Below are 18,739 nucleotides of genomic sequence, written 5' to 3' on the forward strand. Positions count from 1 at the left end.
CAACCACATTTTGTCCTCATGGCTCCTGTCCCACTTAGGAATGGTAATGTAGACCGGTCCGGTCCGTAAAAAGGTCCTCACATAATAGACTGACTCGTTTTTTTCTGCATAATTTATACGGACTGAAATCACTGTATTTTAAAAATATTTTAAAGATAATTTAAAGATAATTTTAATATATTTTAATATTTTAAAATTAATGATCATGTGTATTTAAAAATACAGAAAAACAACAATAGAGAATCCAAATTCCATCCACTTATCTCGGTGTGATCATGGAAGAAAAAACCTGTTCTATAGGTATTTGGAAGTGGCCTTCAGTGAATTTCCTCTCACGCCATTGAAATTTCTCATTCATGAGGCTCTCTAGTCTTATCATTACCTTTTTACTTTCATCATAAAGACTTTTACTTCATATTTCTGGAAGCAATCACTGCAGCAGTTGACTTATCATTACCAACTGTTCTATTCACTTTCAATTCTTTTCTTTCTTTTTTCTTCACCGTCCCCACTTCTGGGACGACAACTTCACTGGGCCTAGATCCCAAATCTTCAAAGTTTAATAATACACCTTTCTATTTTCACTTTGATAAATCTATAATTATTGTACTACACCGATCTAAAAACAGAATTTTGTTTGCCAAACAAACATTTCCAGAAGGAACATAATACCATTTTCTTAAATTCGTCATTTGAGAATCAAAGGAAAACAAAGTTCAAACATTTGAAACCAGAAACTGGAGATGGGTCTTGTTATGCTATGAATGCTTTGGTCACTGTCAGTTGTTTCTGTGTCAGAGACTTTATACCGTTGAGCTGACAAGTGGGATCAAACTCAAACTTCGAAGACCCCACACTCAGATCAAAGGTAAACAATAACTCAAATATTTATTACCTTTTTACCAAAATTGTTAATAATCTCATCATATATAATATCAGAGGTAGTGTTGCTTCAAGTTCAACATCTTTGCGCATTATCGTACCTTCTCCCAACCAAGAAGGTAACGATAACCAATTATGCAGACACATTTTACAAACATCTTGTTTCTCGAAGTTGCAAATGTTCATCACCGTTTTACATGTAGCATTGTTTTTTGTTGTCTTTCCAGAGTTTAAAACATGTATGTTGTTTTCTATTCATTTATCATGGAATATGCATTGTTCTAGAAGCTTTGATTATTGGATAAAATCACAGAAATTGTTCTACGCTAGTTGGTTTTAGTCAAAAAGGTTGAATTGAAGATGATGGCGTTGCTGGGACGACAAATTTATCAAAAGTACTTACATTACAGGAGAGAAAAAAGAAATAAAATTTTATTCATTTTTATATAAACTCAATTGCATAAGTTAAAAGAATAAAGTTTTAGATAAGATAAAAGAAACAAGTTTTTTTTTTTAATTAATTTATTGATAAACTAATTTTAATTTGTGCATTTTTTTCTCAACAAAAATAATTTTTACCTGAATCAAATTAACTCATATTAATGTTCTATTCAGGTTTATAGGATAAAAAAGTTATCAAACCAAAACTTAGTTATGCTTTTATCAAATTTAAGTAATAATGAGTTAAATAACACTCAAAATCGTAACCTTTCTAATTTTAAACAGTTTGCATGAGAGCCTCGCTAGGAGAAATTGACCTTATCAAATGAGGCCGGTCCACTTGTTTACAGGGCTTATTTTTGTTGGGCCTAATATGATTGGTCCAATATAAATCACTTTATATTTTCTTTTTATAATTTTGTGTCAATTTTACAATTTTTTTAAACTATCCAAAACTAAAAGTATAAGGACTCCGGATGGATAACCTTTAATGTAAATTTTTTACCTAATTGATTAATCGAGTTGATGATTTTTAAAAGTGTAATATTTATTATGTTAAAAATACTTCTAAAACAAATATTTAGAATTTTTTATATTTTCTGATTGAAATTTTCTAAAAATAATAAGATACTAACAATATTTATAATACATACATAAATACCATTACCCAATATTATTTTTATTATAATTTTGAGAGGGAGTGAGAAGAATGGTAACGATATGAGAAAGAGATATTAAAGGAACAGTAATGATTATTGATTTGAAGTTTAGTGGTAATGAGGTAGCTCTATTTGAAAACTTAGGCATTAATCGGCATCAAATTATAATGACTAACTTAAGATGATGATGGGATAGAGTTATTTTTTGTTTCCATTCAATTTTCTTTCTTCCACTTATTTATCCTGAAAAAGGGGTGTACAATGATAATTGTATCACATACTATCAATATGCAATTCAAAGGTTCCAGAAATTCCATGGTCTTTCCAATTATTCAACTTTTGATGGGACATGGACAATGAAAATAAAAAAACTTTTTGATCGTTAATTTTTTTTACTTAACCATTATTTTTAAAATTTTAAATAATATTAATTAATTTCTTATTATTTGTACTTCTATTCTTCCCTAAATATTGTATTAATATATATATATATATATATATATATATATATATATATATATATATTGTAAAACAAAAATAAAAATACAAATAGAAAATTTATATATTTATATTTTTTTTTCATTTTTTAATTTCTAAAAAATTAAATTATTATTATTATAAAAATAAATAAAAATAATTTTTATAGTAGACAATTTGTATTTATTTTGTATGAGAATTTTATTATAAAAAATTATTTTAATTTAAGAAAATAATTAAATTAAAAAAGTAGCAAATAAGAGAAAATTATTAAATTTAGAAAAAAACACTTAAAATATATATTTAAGGGTTAAATGGAAAAAATATATGTACACAAAAATAAAAATATTTTTATATATTAGTATAGATGGCAGTTATTTATGTCTATAAAGTATATATATATATATATATATATATATATATATATATATATATATATATATATATATATATATATATATATATATATATATATATATATATATATATTTTGGATATGACACGTATCTAATATGTTGATAAGTTAATTTTGAAAATAATATGACACAACACGTGATATATGTATATTGAAAAATGTACATTTAAAAAAAATGAGAATATATGATTATTTTTGTGTGAATCCAAATTAAAATTAAATGTATAAAATATTTTCAACATAAAAATTTATAAATTGTTGTTATTATAAAAATATTATTGGTTTATATATTACATACTTCAAGTTTAAAGTCAACTTCTTAACATAGTATTATAGTCATTGGTTAAAGCCTATCCTAACATCGGACATATAATTTCACCTACTATCTCGGGCGGGCTGCTATTGGACCATCCATTTCTAATCCTACACACGAAATGTATATATCTCAGTGTGGGGTGTGTGTTAGAAGTCTCACATCATCTAGAGATAAAACAATTTCATAGTATATAAATGAGATGTAAATTTCACTTTACAAGTCAATTTTATAAAATTGAGTTAAACTTAAAATACATTTCGTTGAACATATATCTTCATGACATAAGGTCAGAGAAACATGCTCGAAAATGTCAGTTTTTCACTGATGATTCTCTCTCGAAGATTTATAATATAAGATAGATTAAAGTTATTGGTATTAAAAGGTGAAAAGTAATTAATAAGAAATTGGTTGGGAGTGTGGAATTAGAAGAATGAAACAGGTAATGAGTTGATATTTGAATGAGCATGAAACCAAAAGTTGGGTAAGTGTGAAGGGGAGGTGGCTGGGTGGATTCAAAGTTGCACAGAGCATGCACATGCCAATGTTTCCTTTCATATGTTCATGTCTTTCAACATGCACCAACTCGACTTTGAATAGCTTCTCTTTTGTCATAAAAACAATTCGCGAAGGTTTCAGTTGGTGGGCAACGTAAGACCAATTACGATCTTACACACATCAGAAATCCAGAATACTCGTGTGTCTACGTATTTGGTTGTGAAAATGAATCAACAAAATCAGACCCAACTCAACATTGTTGGTGAAAGCAACATTGAAGAAGAAGAAGATAGCAACCTCCCCTAGGCCACACAATATACATTTAAATTCGAGGAAATTCTAGCACTTCGACACAATCCTCTGATAATTCATTAACTTCAATTTAATGATGTTAGGATACACTCAGTGTCGCGTCACATAAAAGGAGACCCATGAAAGTGAACTAATCACAGATTGGAAAAATGGGCAACACTGTGAAGTGGGGTCCTGGCTTCTCTGTGTTAAGTGCCAAAATTATTTTCAAGTTAAACCTTTTGCATTTGCTTAAATTCATGCATTTTAACAGTGCAAACTTGATTTGCCAACACAACCAAGCAAAGGGTACATTTGCCATGTGCACACTAACTGGCTAAGCAGCATTTTGCACATAACATTTTGACTAGAATCACATAAAGAGATCTTGTTTCTTCGCTGTACATGAAAGAGAAAAAAAAAATAAAATAGAAAAGACATAATTGTTTTCGCCAAAAGATGAAAACAATGCACAAAATTTGTTCTATTATTGCAACTTGCAAGTAGAGATTTCGGCATTCTGTAGTCAAGTTGTCAATTCATTGTTCTGTCACATTCATTTGTCAATTGAATTCTATTTTATAGTGATTTAGTGGATAACAATAATGCTTAGCTTAGTATGAAATATAGATTAAGCCTCACACACCAGTTGAAAATAAGAGAAACAAAAGGGATGCCATGCCATGTTGTTACCTTTCAAGTTTGGTGCATTCAGAAGTGATATCTCAGATGCAAATCAGTTTTCATAAGCTAAATCAACAAGTCCATATCTCATAGCTCAGTAATGAAAATTTTAGTACAACTCTTTCTCCATTAAGCAGGGTAATCAAATCTTGTTATGAACATAGCAAAAACATGATTGATTTACTGATAAAAAATCATTTTCAATTAATCAACTGAAGTTGATACAGTGCAGCTTTAGAGGGCAGTGCCATCTTGTCAACAAAGCTAGAAGATATTTCTTAGCAGTGATTGTGACTGTCTTACCTCACTAAATGCTTTGTTAGGAAAATAATCAGTCAGCACTCCAAATTCATAGAATTCATTAACCTATTGCCCCATGTGCTTGGGAGTTTCTCAGTTTTCTCCTTTATTTCTCAATAATGGTGGCGAGAAAAACTATGATGCAGAGTCTTAGAAAGAAAAAAAAACTACCATGAAACATTATGGTATCAGATAGGTGTCGTATCTAGGTTCATACACGAGAGAGGAAAAAGGATTAGACAATGATGAAGCTAAATACAAGGCACTTACCTTTTTAACCGAAAGCAAAGGTCAACAGAAAAGAATAACGAGTCACTCACACAGACACACACACACAACTCATATCCATAATTAAGCAGGTGCCTCTGTGTCAGTTCAATAAAGTAGAATTGTGAACAGTGAAAAATGAATCCCTCAAACTGATAATCATAAAGTTGTGAGAATGAAATTCACGTAACATCAGTAGAACTACTGGACAAACTACCAAAAGCGACGACAAAACAACATAAATAAACATGCCATAAAAGAATCCATCCGCACATTGCCCCACCTTCATGTAAATTTGACTCTTGCTTATCTCAATTTCTGAGGCTTGGAGATGAGTTATTATTAACAAGGAATAAGACAGATATCAGATAGTGGCAGTGTTTAGTTAAGTTAATTCATGTGTTTGATTAGACGATGATGTGTGACATTATTAATTGTTATTTAATGCAAAGTGGGGTCAAAACCAAGGCCCCTCCGACCACTCCCTTTTTATTTTCCACATCCGCCATGTCCCTTAGAACATGGAGGAAATTATGGCACTCTTCCCTACTTAAATTCCCATTCTCTCTTTCATCTCAAACACCATAAAAGCTCTGGTTGAACAAGCTCTTACTAGTTCTTGAAGCAACAAAACCATCAATCCCAACTGAGAAAGCACACAACTTGCCAACATAAAGTAAATAACCAAGACTACCCCTGTCATCATTGCGCTCGAATAATCCAACCAAAGAAAAGAAAAAAAAGAAACCACCCGTGGCTGCTGTTATCCGAAGATTCTCATTCCCCTCCTTAAAAGGGAGATAAGAGTTCAGAAAGAACTTGTCTTTACAGGTAGATATGGAAGTGGAATCGGTCAAGTGCGAGTGCTGTGGCCTCAAAGAGGATTGCACCCAAGAATATATCCGCGACGTGAAGGCCAAGTTTGACGGAAAATGGTTATGTGGGTTGTGCTCAGAAGCAGTGAGAGACGAGATTAGCAGAGGGAAAATGGGTTTTGCCATGGATGAAGCTGTGAAAGCTCACATGTCATTCTGTGGGAAGATCAAATCCAACCCTGCGGTTAGAGTGGCTGATGGGATGAGGCAGATGCTGAGGAGAAGGTCGAGTGACTTGACTTCACCGTCAAACAAGTACAGTAGCAGGTCAAACACCACTTCTCAAGTCACTGATTCTTCCACTTTCACATTGCACTGATGAAAACAGAGGAACCTGCAAGTTGGGGACAGGGAATACCTTATCATAACTATCTTTCGTTTCGTTCAAATAAAGTTTATACTTAGCTTTTTGTGGCTAAGCTTCTCATTTTGTCTTGTTGTACAGAGAGTGCTTTTTCGCTTCATCCGTCTTTTTCTTCTCTGTTTTCCTTTCTTCGCACCAGACATCTAATTTCCAAGATAAACTGTTTAATCCCAACTTTATTCTACACGTGACTGATCGGCACAAAAACCATTCTCTTCCAAAAATTCATATGCTTAAGATGGAAAAAGATTATATAACTGTTTTAATGCTTCTGGTTAAATGATTAATGAACGTTGTAAATATGTGGGTTATCTTCAACTTCCTTCTGCAATAGTCAAATGATTCGCATGGAAACAGAATTTGACATCCATTTTTTCTTTCTTTCTTTCTTTCCGAAAGATGTCAAAGAAACTAACGTACTTTACAAGTCAAGTGACGTTTGATGTTGTTAGGCTCAAGGTGCAGTTTTTGAGCACTCCTTTTCATCTCAGTTTTACTTAATAATATGGGACCAATCTTTTAGTGCGACTGGTACTAGATTTCATACAATAATATTCAATTGAAAAACAAATTGTTCAGAGGTTTGACGCTATCATTTGTTGTCTATTTATTTTATCAGCAGTCATTTCTGGGAGTTTCATTAGTGTATTATTAAAGAAGCTCCTATATTGTCAACTTCTCACTCTGTAACCCTCGACTTTCAAGCACAAAAAATGTGAATTTTTTCACTGCCCTGTGGCCATAATGGAGAATGTCATCATCAACTTGTCTTATGTAATGATAGTATGCGATTTTCCCTTTATCCTACTACGTTATGTTATGTGGCTGACGATAGTTTTCTTGAGGTTGAGGCATAGAATCTCCATAAAGGTCCATTAAAGCAACACAAATCAAATGGCGAAGGACTAAATCCATTTGTTGCAGCTAAAGATGGATTATAAAATTTGATAATTGAGGTACTTAATTAGCATTAACATTTGTGTGAATTATAATATCATGATTAGGCTACTATGCCATTTTGGAGTTGGTGGTGTCGTGATGAATGGTAGCCGCCACTAGGTAAGCACGCATGGATTCCAATTCTTCAAGTGCAATGATTTTCCGTAACCAATAAGTCATAAACTACTGAGACCTGACCTTCCAAGCAATTGTTTATGTATTTATGATAAATTAATGGAACACGATTGATCCTTACTGCTACTATTGGAAACTCCTTTAAAACATGCACATCTTCTCTCTATTCATTTATGTAGTATTAATCAGGATTGATAATTTCTCCTATTATTTAGGTCACGATTGGTTTTTTAAACATTTTTCTTTTAAGAATAAAAAGATTCATAAGCAATAGAAAAAAAAAAATCTGCTGGAGTCAAATACGAACTTGTTTTGTATTGACGTTGTTGGGGCAATTGTTTCGTTGCGAATATTGCGAGAGAAAGGTACCTCTCTGCTAAAAATTTAACATGAAAAGGTAAACTGAACTCATCATGCAGTGAAAATTTTACTGCAGAGGTTATCATTTGCCTCAGATGTCGTAGGCAAATATTCTCAAATGACCTGTTGAAGCGCCACCAAAAGGATTTCCAACTTAAGAACTTTGCATTGACCTTCAATGGAGCCATGCACACGTCTCGCTCAGATTTCCAGTATGAAATGGGTTTGGTAAAGGAAATTTTGTAGAACCTTGAAGGAAGAAGATTCTAGCCGCTTAATGAAGGCTCAGAAGCGCCTTTTATCCCATACAATTCCTTAATGCATATTTTGAAAGTAAGCTTGTTATGCCTGTGCCCAGTTGAATCGAGTTTGATGTCAGTCTAACGTTACTATAGGCGTGGTATCTGTAAAGTAACGTGGTAAAAATTTTCAATTATTTACTGCCAAATGAGTGGTGTTCAACTAAAAGAAAATGAATTCATGGTAATTTTAAACAAAATTAGAAATGATGATCAACTTTATAGTAGTGAACCCTCACCAAGCTGAAGTACATGCCCTGGCATATACAGGGCAAGCCCAAAATGAGGGTATGCCAGTTTAATTCAATTTACAGATTGGAATAATTCACCAATAGTCTCTACAAGAACAAGTTCCACCATTAAAATGGTGAAACCTAGTCCTGTCTCTCATAACAATCTCTATTCGGTACACCTTTGAGACCAGTTTCATAAAGGAATGACAATCCTCACAAATTCTAAGATTTTTAACTATACGAATGCATGATGATTCTTTTCTCTCACTAATTAGCCCGTAGCACAGTGCTAATTTTTCGCTATGCCAGAGAACTACTTCCTTTTTTTCTTCCTCTTTCAAATCAACCAAAATTCCTGAAGTACTGGGTGTGTAGCCAACTAGCTTCAGTTGACTGACTATCGCATCTAACTTTTTATATATTTCATCTGATTGCTTATGATATCTATCTGCCATCATAAACACATGCACCTCGTTATTCAGTTCAATCCTACTACATGCCTTCTCCTTTAAGATACCTCTATGTCTCATTAATTTCCTGACCAGTCCAACATCATCCCACCTTTTTTCTTTGGCATAAATGTTTGACAAAACTACAAGGGCCCCATCATGATCAGGCTCTAACTCAAGAAGTCGTTTTGCAGCAAATTCCCCTAATTCAAGCTCACCGTGATTTTGACAAGCAGACATTAGGGATCCCCAGATGACAACATTTGGCGGAAAAGGCATTGTCTCAATAAGCTCCAATGCTTTTCTCAAGAGTTTGGCTCTGCAATATAGGTCTACCATGCAACCATAATGTTCACGTTGGGGAGAAATGTCGTGGTCATTGATCATGGAGGAAAAGAATTTTTCGCCCTCCTCAACCAAGCCTGCATGACTGCATGCATAAAGTATACCTATAAACGTAACCGCATTGGGCTTAATATTTTGTACTTTCATCCTATGGAAAAGAGCTATGGCACTATCAGCATCCCCATGAATGGCAAAAGCATTGATCATGCTGGACCAAGATATCACATTTTTTCTTGGCATATTCTTAAATACCTCTCTTGCTCCGGCCAAGTTGCCACATTTAGCGTACATATCAACCAGGGCATTGTTGATGGGAAGAGCCCTTCCAAAACCATTTTTATCTGCATATGAATGAACCCATCTGGCTTTAACAAGTGCACCAACATGAGCACAAGCCGAAATGACACTCAGCATCGTGATCTGATCAGGCACTATTCTCTGTCGCTGCATCTCATTAAACAATTCGAGAGCCTCCTGAGGCTGATCACTTTCAGCATAACCAGATATCATGGCACTCCAACACACCAAGTCCTTCTCAACTATTTGGTCAAATATGAAGCGCGCATCTTCCACTAATCCAATCTTCGCATACCCCGAAAGCATCGCAGTAGAAACAACCAAATGTTTTGAGGGAAGTTGATCATAAACTTCCCTAGCCAGATACACAGCACCACAACTCGCATACATATTAACAAGAGCAGTCTGTAGATGTGAGTCAACACGAAAACCATTATCCTTAATGAACTCATGAATTGCTTTGCCATAGCTTAAATTTCCCGCATGACCACAGGCAGAAAGCACGGTACAAAGGATAATAGAATCTGGCTCCATACCAGAAATCTTCATTTCTTCATAGAGCCTTAAAACATGGTCATAATGACCACTCTGGGAGTACCCATCAATCATAATATTCCAGGTAACGACATCCCGGTTAGACATTTTGTCAAACACCAAACGGGCATCCGTAATACGTCCACATGCCGCGTACATGGCAATCAAGGCGGTTTGAATAAAAGGGTCGTCATGGAAGCCCAACTTGGAAACCAGGCCGTGAACCTCTAAGCCCATATCCAAGGCAGAAAGTTTGGAGACGGCCTTCAACAGAGGGGGGAAGCTGAACCTGTCGAGAAGGGTACCCTTTCTCCGGAGTAGGCGATAGAGGAGGAGGGTGCCCTCCGGCGTGGGGCCACGAGAGAACTGACGGAAGAGCTGGTGGGAGAAACGGGTGTGTGGGTTTGGAATTTGGGTGAACAGAGAGAGCGCATAGTGAAGGGCCGAAGGAGAAGAAGAAGAAGAAGTAAGGGTGCAACAACAAAGAAAGAGTTTGAGATGCAGAGAGTTAGAATGGTCGAGCTTTGAACGGAGGATCTGAGCATGCACTTGCTTCACATGCCTTAACGTCTTGCATGATTCCAACACTCCTTTCTCTCTACCAACCATCCTCGAGCTGCAAATGCTCATGCTCATGCTCATGCTCATGTTCACACCAATGCTCATGGCCATGCTTCAAAACATCTATCAATATGATGGGGATGATCAGATAAATTTCTATCAAATGTAAGTGGGAATAAGTTATAGATTTTCTTACAGAAAAATAGTCTATTAAATGGTTGTATTATTTTGCTTTTAATTTTATTTAACTGTTTATTTTTGTCGAGATTTCAAATTTGTAAGATCTAAGAAATAGTTAGAAATTATCGATACTAGATTATTTTGTTATAAAAATTAATATAAATATAATTTTTTTATTAGTAATGATTTTATAATATTTTATTTTTTTTCTAAATTTCTATCTGGATGCATTTTTCATAAATTTATAGATAATTACGCAGATAATTACGAATGTTAATTGTTTTTTAGAAAGAATTATGAATGCTAACTCCAGTTATGCTATTTTATATAATTCTTTCATGTTGATATATATTTTTTTCTATTTTCAATAAGTTTCTAAAATTATTAGCGGACACATAGAGTTACTGTGTACAGATATTCACTTTCTAATTTTTTAAGAAATTTAAATTAAGATCAACAAATAATATATAATTAATTTTTAAAATAGCTGTTAAATATAAAATTAAAAAAGGTATGTACAATTTTTTTTTAAATAGTAATTTAAGATAAAAAATATTTTTAGAATAATGATTAAAAGTAAATTATTTATAAAATAATTAATTTTTAAAATAATTAAGGATAAAATTATTTTCATGAAATGTGACACAAAATATTTTCTTTATATATTATTAGCGTATACACGGACACTGTCGCATTTGTGTATATACATTTTTTAAATATACGTAATATTATGTTAGTAGGTGATGATAATATAATGTTATTTAGTTAATATATAAAATAAAATTATATTTATTAAAAATAAAGTGAAAAAATAATTGTTGATAAATAGAAAAAAAGAGAAGAGTAGAGATAGATAATTTTATAAAAAAGTTTGTAAAAATAACGGTAAATTTTTAAAAATTTAATAAATAATCATATTTTAAAGAGTAAAATTAGTATTTTGAAATGTAAATACATGAGAGAAAATTCTTTTTATATAATATTATAGATTATAAATAATAACAAAACCTAGATCGAAAAGAATAATTGTTTATATTTTATGCATAATTAACAGTAAGTACTTAGGATATTTAATATATAACTGATTTTTGTATTATAACATAATTTTAATAAATAATACATTTAATTATCCTATTTTTATATAATATATGTAGTATATTTATAAAAATTACAACATAAAATAATGAAGAAGGCAGATAATTGCCACATACAACAGTTTTATGTGATGAATTTATGTTGTTTTATTTTAACACTTCATGTTTCCTTTACTTTCGAAAGAAGGAGAAACTGAAACTGAGAGGAAGCAAGAAGAAAAGGAACCGCAATGAGTTTGATTGGAGTATTGGCCGATCTTGAAAAAGTTCTCATTACCAAGAAGGTTTTTCCCTTATCTCCCTGTTTCTCTTCAGCTAGGGCTTTTAATTTCTTTCTTCTTCAATTCATTTTTAACAAATCAGTGTCAATGCATATGCCGGATCAGGCTAATTCCGAGTTTTACTGTTACACTCTCTACTTTTCACTACCATTTCTTGATTCTGGCGTCTGAGAGCACAGATTCAGTGTTTTCTTCACTTAATTTTATTTTGGATATGCAACTTGCACTTCCAGATAAATGCTTTTACATTTGGAGTAAATTTAGTTAAAATCAGTTTCTTTTAATTGGCGATCATCATAAAACGACATGATTATTTGCCTTCAAATATCTTTGAAAAGGTTTTCGTGCACACATTGTGAAAGTTCGTTGATGATGGACTTGATAGACGCCGTAAATATCTGTCCTTTTCTTTTGTAGGAAAATTTGACACCTCAGGAAGCTAATATTCTTCATTCTTGGAAAACTAGATTTGTGAGCGATTTTACTGCTAGTGCACTTGCTGGGAGTGCAGCAGCATGGACTGGTTTGTGATTTTAGCATCCTTACTTAGTCTGGTTCTAATTTATAATGATTTAGTGAATATTGTTTTAATATAAGAAATTTTTGGCTTTGAGACATTGCATGCTTAAGGTGTTAAAAGTCATCCGACTGGTGACTAATCCAAGCACTGGTGACTAATAAATAAAAAAAGAAAAAAGTTTTGTTCTATTACCTTACCATCCTGATGGATGGAGAGGGGGGCATTGTCTTACTTCTTATGCTATAGTTGCATAACCAGGAAGATTCCTACATATTTTTATTATTCTACCATAGTCACAGCAGATTATCATTGGGGTTAGTATGACCATGAGCATTATACCTTTATTGCAGCAACTCGGAATCTCAGTAAAGCAAAAGCATTACAAATCGACCTTCCAGGCAGTAAGAGAAATTACTCGCTGTATCTTTATTTCTACAGTTTTACTAGGGCCTCCCCCTCCATGGGGGAGGAGGTCATTGTCTTGTTTTAGAGTTGCATAACCAGGAAGAGTCCTACATATTTTTGTAATACTGTCATAGTCACAGCAGATTCTCATTGGGGTTAGTATGACCATGAGCATTATACCTTTATTGCAGCAACTTTGAATGTCAGTAAAGCAATTCGAACCTACCTTTCAGTCGGTAAGAGAAACCACTTGTTGTATCTTTGTTTCTAGTGTTTTACTAAGGCCTTCCTACGTAAGTCTTGTTTGTTGTCTTATCCTTTTGCAGGAGCTGGTACTATCTTTGGAAATTGGCTAGGTAATAGAATCTTGTATTCTCGTGCAGATCAGATTCTTACAATGGATGGTAGCATATTGCAGAAGGAGTTAGCGAATATGTAGGTTTTCTCCTCTCAGTTGCTCAGACTTTGTAAACATTTTTTATTTGTGCTATAAGTTCCAATTACCATCTCATTCTTTGGAGTTCTTTAGGTAGGCAATAAAGTAAATGCTGTCATAAGCAGAGCAATTCAGCTTAGCTTTAGTCCACTATACCGCGCTGTGTAGATAGGTGGCTGATTAAAACTACAAAGGTTTTTTTGTGTAACAAGATCAATGTGAAGTGTCAATTATACGTTCTGAATAGAAGTAGAAAGTATGCTATTAAATGGAGGAATATAGGCGACCTGTTTCAAATAATGTCAAAGACAGTCTAGGATTGATGAGAATGATGGTGAAGAGTTATTAAAAGCAAGGAAAGGTTATTATTACTTGGTATAGGAGTATTTAGGGTGAATTGAAAATAAGGTGACCATTATAGTGTTTTTGTGTTACAATTCTTATGAATGGTCACCTTATTTCTGATATGGTAATCCAAATACTCATTTCTGTTTTAACTGCAAAATCCCCCATCCCCCAGTTGACTTATTGGTTAAAAACACAACTATTATTAGTCCAAACAAAATTGCTATGGGATTTAACTGATACCTTGTAGTGTTCTAGTTGTTAAATTTTATGTATAAGAATTTGATGGTAGTTGAAATTATTCCAAATAATGTAGAGATTTTTCCACATTTAAGTTTTTCACTTGTCTTTTGCATTCTAGTTATCTTGTTGAAGTGCTTAGCCACTCCTCTTCTTCTATTAGTTTAGGTCCTTCTAGCATTTACAAACATAGCTTTGGTCTTTGGTATCACTTGATCAAAGAACAACTTTTCTTTTTCCAATTTGAATTTAAATAAACATGTAATATCATTTTAGCAGTTACCTCGTTGACACAGTCTCTTAGGCAGTACAGTTTGAGATTTTATGTCAAATTTGTTTCCAGTTTTCAATCCTCATATTTAAAATAAGATGTAGTTATAAAAGCAAAACTTACTATAAGAGGGCAGTACAAAGTCTAAATTGTATTAATTAAACCTATACAAAGAACAGGAGCAAGAGTGGCTTCAAATACAAACACCAGGACTCACAGTACTTTTAACTTGATTGATAAATACGTACAAAAAATACTAATCATGGTCAGTTAATTATAAAATATATGAGTTGAGAATTAAAACCTGTTGTATTTTGTTGTAACCAGTTAAAGTATGTCACCAAGTGGGTTACTTTGCTTGAAATATGATTATCATTTTTGCAGTTGGAACTGCCCATGTCCCCCTCGAAATTATGTATTTCTCCCGGTTGCTTTTTAACTAAATTGGGGTGACATGGAAAGAGAAAATAGTTTCAATCTCCAGTGGGCTCTCGTATTTCATTATTATTTTGATTCAATTGATTTTCATTTCATTTACACATTTTAATTGTTGTTAAATGTCAGAATGGTGACAAAATACCAGAATGATCCCTCCGTGATGCAGCTTATGTCTAAGCATTTCTATTTGGAGAGGATTTTTGATGATTCGAGTAATAATCCTAAATTAAGATGGAGATACCGGAATTTCTTTAGCGAGGCAGTCCATGGTCATAGGACTCATGATCAAGACTCTTATGATAAATCCGAAGACCATTCTCATAATGATTCTAATGATAAATCCCAAGGCAGGTCTGAAAATGTCACCAACAGCCAAAAACCAAATCTTGAGACGAAGCATACTTTTGTAAGTATTCTTAGACTTCCCTTTTATTGTTTTTAATTAAAGCTTTTTGTGTAGTTAAATATGGTAATTTCTAACTAATTTAAGGATAGAAGGATATAGACTGTGTTGGGGACACCGGGGGGGGGGGGTATATTTTGCTTTGGTCTTCTCAAATGCCTTGGGGAAGGGCGTGGGAACTGTCAAACTTCATTTGTGCACACTGAGAAAGTTAGTTACATACCCTCCTTGAGTACTGTGTGTATTCAAGGAAAAATAAACTTGATTTAAGCTCAATTGTAATATGTCAATGGGTTGCAAAATGTCTGTGTATTTATTGTTTATTGTTTTCTTTAAAGAAAAAGAAAATAGTAGTTTCACTGGTGGCTGCAACCATTGCAAAAGTTTTAGAGGGGAAGGGTAATGGTACAGACATACTGTAGCTTCACTAGTTGTCTCACTCACAATCAAATGATGATTTCTTATACACGAGTTCCAAAGTGATCGACCCGGTAAAAAATAAATTGGAAAATCTTTCGGGATTCAATTCAACTTGAAGCTTGGAAAAGTTTGGGGAAAAACCAAATGTAAATATAAATAAAGTATAAATTGAGAAACTGAAAAATATCTTTTTAACAAGAATCAAGGTAAAAATTACTGATTTGTTGTGAGTGCAGTAGCAGTAAAGGACTCAGAAAATGTGTTAGGAATTCCAGGCAAGATCAAGTTGTGGGTAATTACGAGTAAAATAATTAGTATATAAGTAAAAGACTTATAAATTTATTATCTTAAAATTTTGTATTGAAAACTGTGTCCTGATGTCTTGTATGCATTTGTTCACTGACTTAATAGTGCCGAATCTATGCCAAGATTTTCCTGTATCTCCCTTCAAAAGAACGTCACTATATGGTCATATTAAATATCTCTCTATTTAAAAGTAGTTTTTAGTTTTACAGAATTAAAACTTCGAATAAATGTGTTTGTTTATAGCATAGGGCAACAAGTTACTGTGCCTAGTATAAAATGATATTGTCTCCACCGGAAAATGACAATTAAAATGATCGATCAGAAGGATATTTTCTTTTGCATATAATAATTTTTTGGTATACATTTGATTACAGATAAACTCTGCACCTGATACTTCGTGGGAGCCAGACCCTCTTGATTGTGTTTTTGGTTATGCTCATCCTTTGGAAAACACTATTAATTCTGATTCCCCCAATAAACAGCCATCAGGAACACAAAATCGGGTTCATAGAAGATCTCGCCGTAGGCGTCGGATGCGGGATCATGAGACCCTTTCCAACTCTGAGTCTACAGCAACTGTTTAGATCAATCACCCTTCAAACCAAATAAACAGTACTGTTATCATTTCCTATCTCACAGGGACAGTTTATTAGTTGGAACCTGAAACTCTATTAGCTTTAATTTGGTAAATAAATTAGAGGTTAAATTATTGAACTTTCATGAAGGTTGTTGCTAGAGCCAAGAATCAATGAATTGTGTAAACACTATAGGCTTGATATTGGTGGAGTAAGGCCTGTTAGTTTTCAACAATTCCACCAAAGATGGCAACCTATCATTTAAAAGTAATCTTAAGTTTTAAAATAATACATATATATTATCAATGTTTACGATTTTAGTAATAGATCACATTGTTATTATATAATACTAGCGTGAACACATGGCAATCACGCATGTGTATACACTTTTAAATATAAATATATTATATTAGTAGATGATAACAGTGTAATGTTATTAAGTTAATATATAAAACTGTTGATGAATAAAAAAAAGAAAAACATTTTTACAGAGAATAGGTAAAAGTCACCGTTAATTTTTAAAAATTTAATAAATAATTATATTGTAAAGGGTATAATTGGTATTATGAAATTTGAAAACAAAAAAGAATCTTTTATTGTTATAATATTAATGAAAATGAATATAAATAATTTTTACAATTTTAATATAAATAAGTTTTATTTATTTTATAGGCATTTTTATAATTAAAAAAATAGTTAAATTTAAAACAAAATAACAAATAAAAAAAGGTTAAATTTAAACAAATGGTAAAATTGATAAAATAATTATTTTTAATGAAAATGCATGTACAGTATATGGGTTCATTTCTTTAAATGAAAACAAAATAATAAAAGTATTATTATTGTTATTATTATAATTATAATTATAAAATTAAAGATAAATATTTTTTATAATTTTGTTGTAAGTAGTTATTTTGTTGGCAATTTTTTAATTAAAAAATAGTTAAATTAAAAAAAAAAAGCTAATTAAAAAATAAGTTAAATTTAAACAAATAAACACTTAAAAGGTAATATTGATAAAATAATTATATTAATTAAAAAAAATTAAAGATTAAAATTGAAAATTAAATGTTCATATAGGAGTAATCTTTTATATATATATATATATATATATATATATATATATATATATATATATATATATATATATATATATATATTAATTTAAAAATAAAAATTGTTTGGCAAATTCTTAGGGTATATATATATTTAATCTCATAATTTACTAGAAAATAATTAAATTGGTATTTTTTTTAACATTAATAGACTGTGTTGATTTATCTTTTAATTTTATTTAACTGTGTATTTTTTTTTCGAAAACTCACAGTAGTAAATTAAATACATTGCTTTTTCTATTTAATTTTTTTTAATTATCAATCTTCTTTAATGTAAAATTTTAATTATTGGGCTTAAAAATATTAAATAGGTAATGAATAGTCCTAAAAATCTCATTAAACGTTACCAAAACTATAAAAATTCTATGTAATTGTTCTGAGAAATCATAAATCCTCCTTTTAAATTGTAAACAAAATTATAAATACTTTATTCTGTATAAATATATAATTTTAATTTTAGTTTCAATATATCTCAGTGTGACAGTTTTTATAACATCATCATTATTAGTGATGACATATTCTGGTTTTGATTTAACAAGAGAAGGTTAACAGTAAAAATTAAAAATAAAAAGAAAATAAAACCAAAAAATATTACATTATGCGAGTAATTTACAGAAGGACAATATACTTTAACTCACTTTTTTATCTATTTTTAACTTATTATTTCAATTATCATTATATTATTATATTATTAAAAAAAATAAAAAAGATGATCTAATGGTAATTAAAATAATAAATTAAAAGTGAGTAAAATAAATAGATTAAAATATATTTTTTTTACAGAAAAAGTATTTTTTACTTGTATTTATTTATAATTTTATTTGTTGTTGTTTGCGATTTGTTTTGAGGGTAGAGAAGCTTTTTATGATGTTTCACTCTCCAGGGAACTATCACAGCACCTTCCTCCTTTGTCTCTACGTGTCAAATCTTTATGTTTATATCGTAATGTTTTTCAAATTTTCTGAAAAATGAAAAAAATAAAAACTTACTAGTTTTGTTTTCATTGTCAGACTAAAATCTATTAGTAAAATAATCTTAAAGTATTTTCCAAATATAAATTATGTTTAATGATTTTGTTTTAATTAATTATCA

At 31.5% G+C, this 18,739-nt stretch overlaps 3 protein-coding genes across 4 annotated transcripts; 2 read left to right on the forward strand and 1 right to left on the reverse strand.

The window, feature by feature from the left end:
• The first annotated feature begins 5,721 nt into the window (after positions 1-5,721).
• On the forward strand, positions 5,722-6,529 carry LOC114173186. The gene has a single exon (XM_028057441.1). It carries the CDS (start codon positions 6,065-6,067, stop codon positions 6,419-6,421), a length of 357 nt encoding a protein of 118 aa, XP_027913242.1. The 5' UTR covers positions 5,722-6,064; the 3' UTR covers positions 6,422-6,529.
• A 1,860-nt stretch (positions 6,530-8,389) lies between these two features.
• LOC114173179 (pentatricopeptide repeat-containing protein At4g14820) lies at positions 8,390-10,805 on the reverse strand. Its single transcript, XM_028057430.1, has one exon. The coding sequence runs from the start codon at positions 10,727-10,729 to the stop codon at positions 8,525-8,527; it is 2,205 nt and encodes a 734-aa protein (XP_027913231.1). The 5' UTR covers positions 10,730-10,805; the 3' UTR covers positions 8,390-8,524.
• Positions 10,806-12,006: 1,201 nt separating this feature from the next.
• Positions 12,007-16,838, forward strand: LOC114171498. 2 transcript variants are annotated; one of them, XM_028056476.1, is made up of 7 exons: positions 12,007-12,176; positions 12,591-12,696; positions 13,044-13,094; positions 13,290-13,334; positions 13,425-13,533; positions 14,955-15,234; positions 16,332-16,838. In XM_028056476.1, the coding sequence occupies exons 1-7, from the start codon at positions 12,123-12,125 to the stop codon at positions 16,539-16,541; spliced, it is 855 nt and encodes a 284-aa protein (XP_027912277.1). In that variant the 5' UTR covers positions 12,007-12,122; the 3' UTR covers positions 16,542-16,838. The 2 variants fall into 2 exon arrangements, with proteins under 2 accessions (XP_027912277.1, XP_027912280.1); XM_028056479.1 differs by lacking the exon at positions 13,044-13,094.
• Positions 16,839-18,739: the final 1,901 nt, after the last annotated feature.

The sequence above is a fragment of the Vigna unguiculata genome, chromosome 2, assembly GCF_004118075.2.
Source record: "Vigna unguiculata cultivar IT97K-499-35 chromosome 2, ASM411807v1, whole genome shotgun sequence".
Classification (NCBI taxonomy): Eukaryota; Viridiplantae; Streptophyta; class Magnoliopsida; order Fabales; family Fabaceae; genus Vigna; species Vigna unguiculata.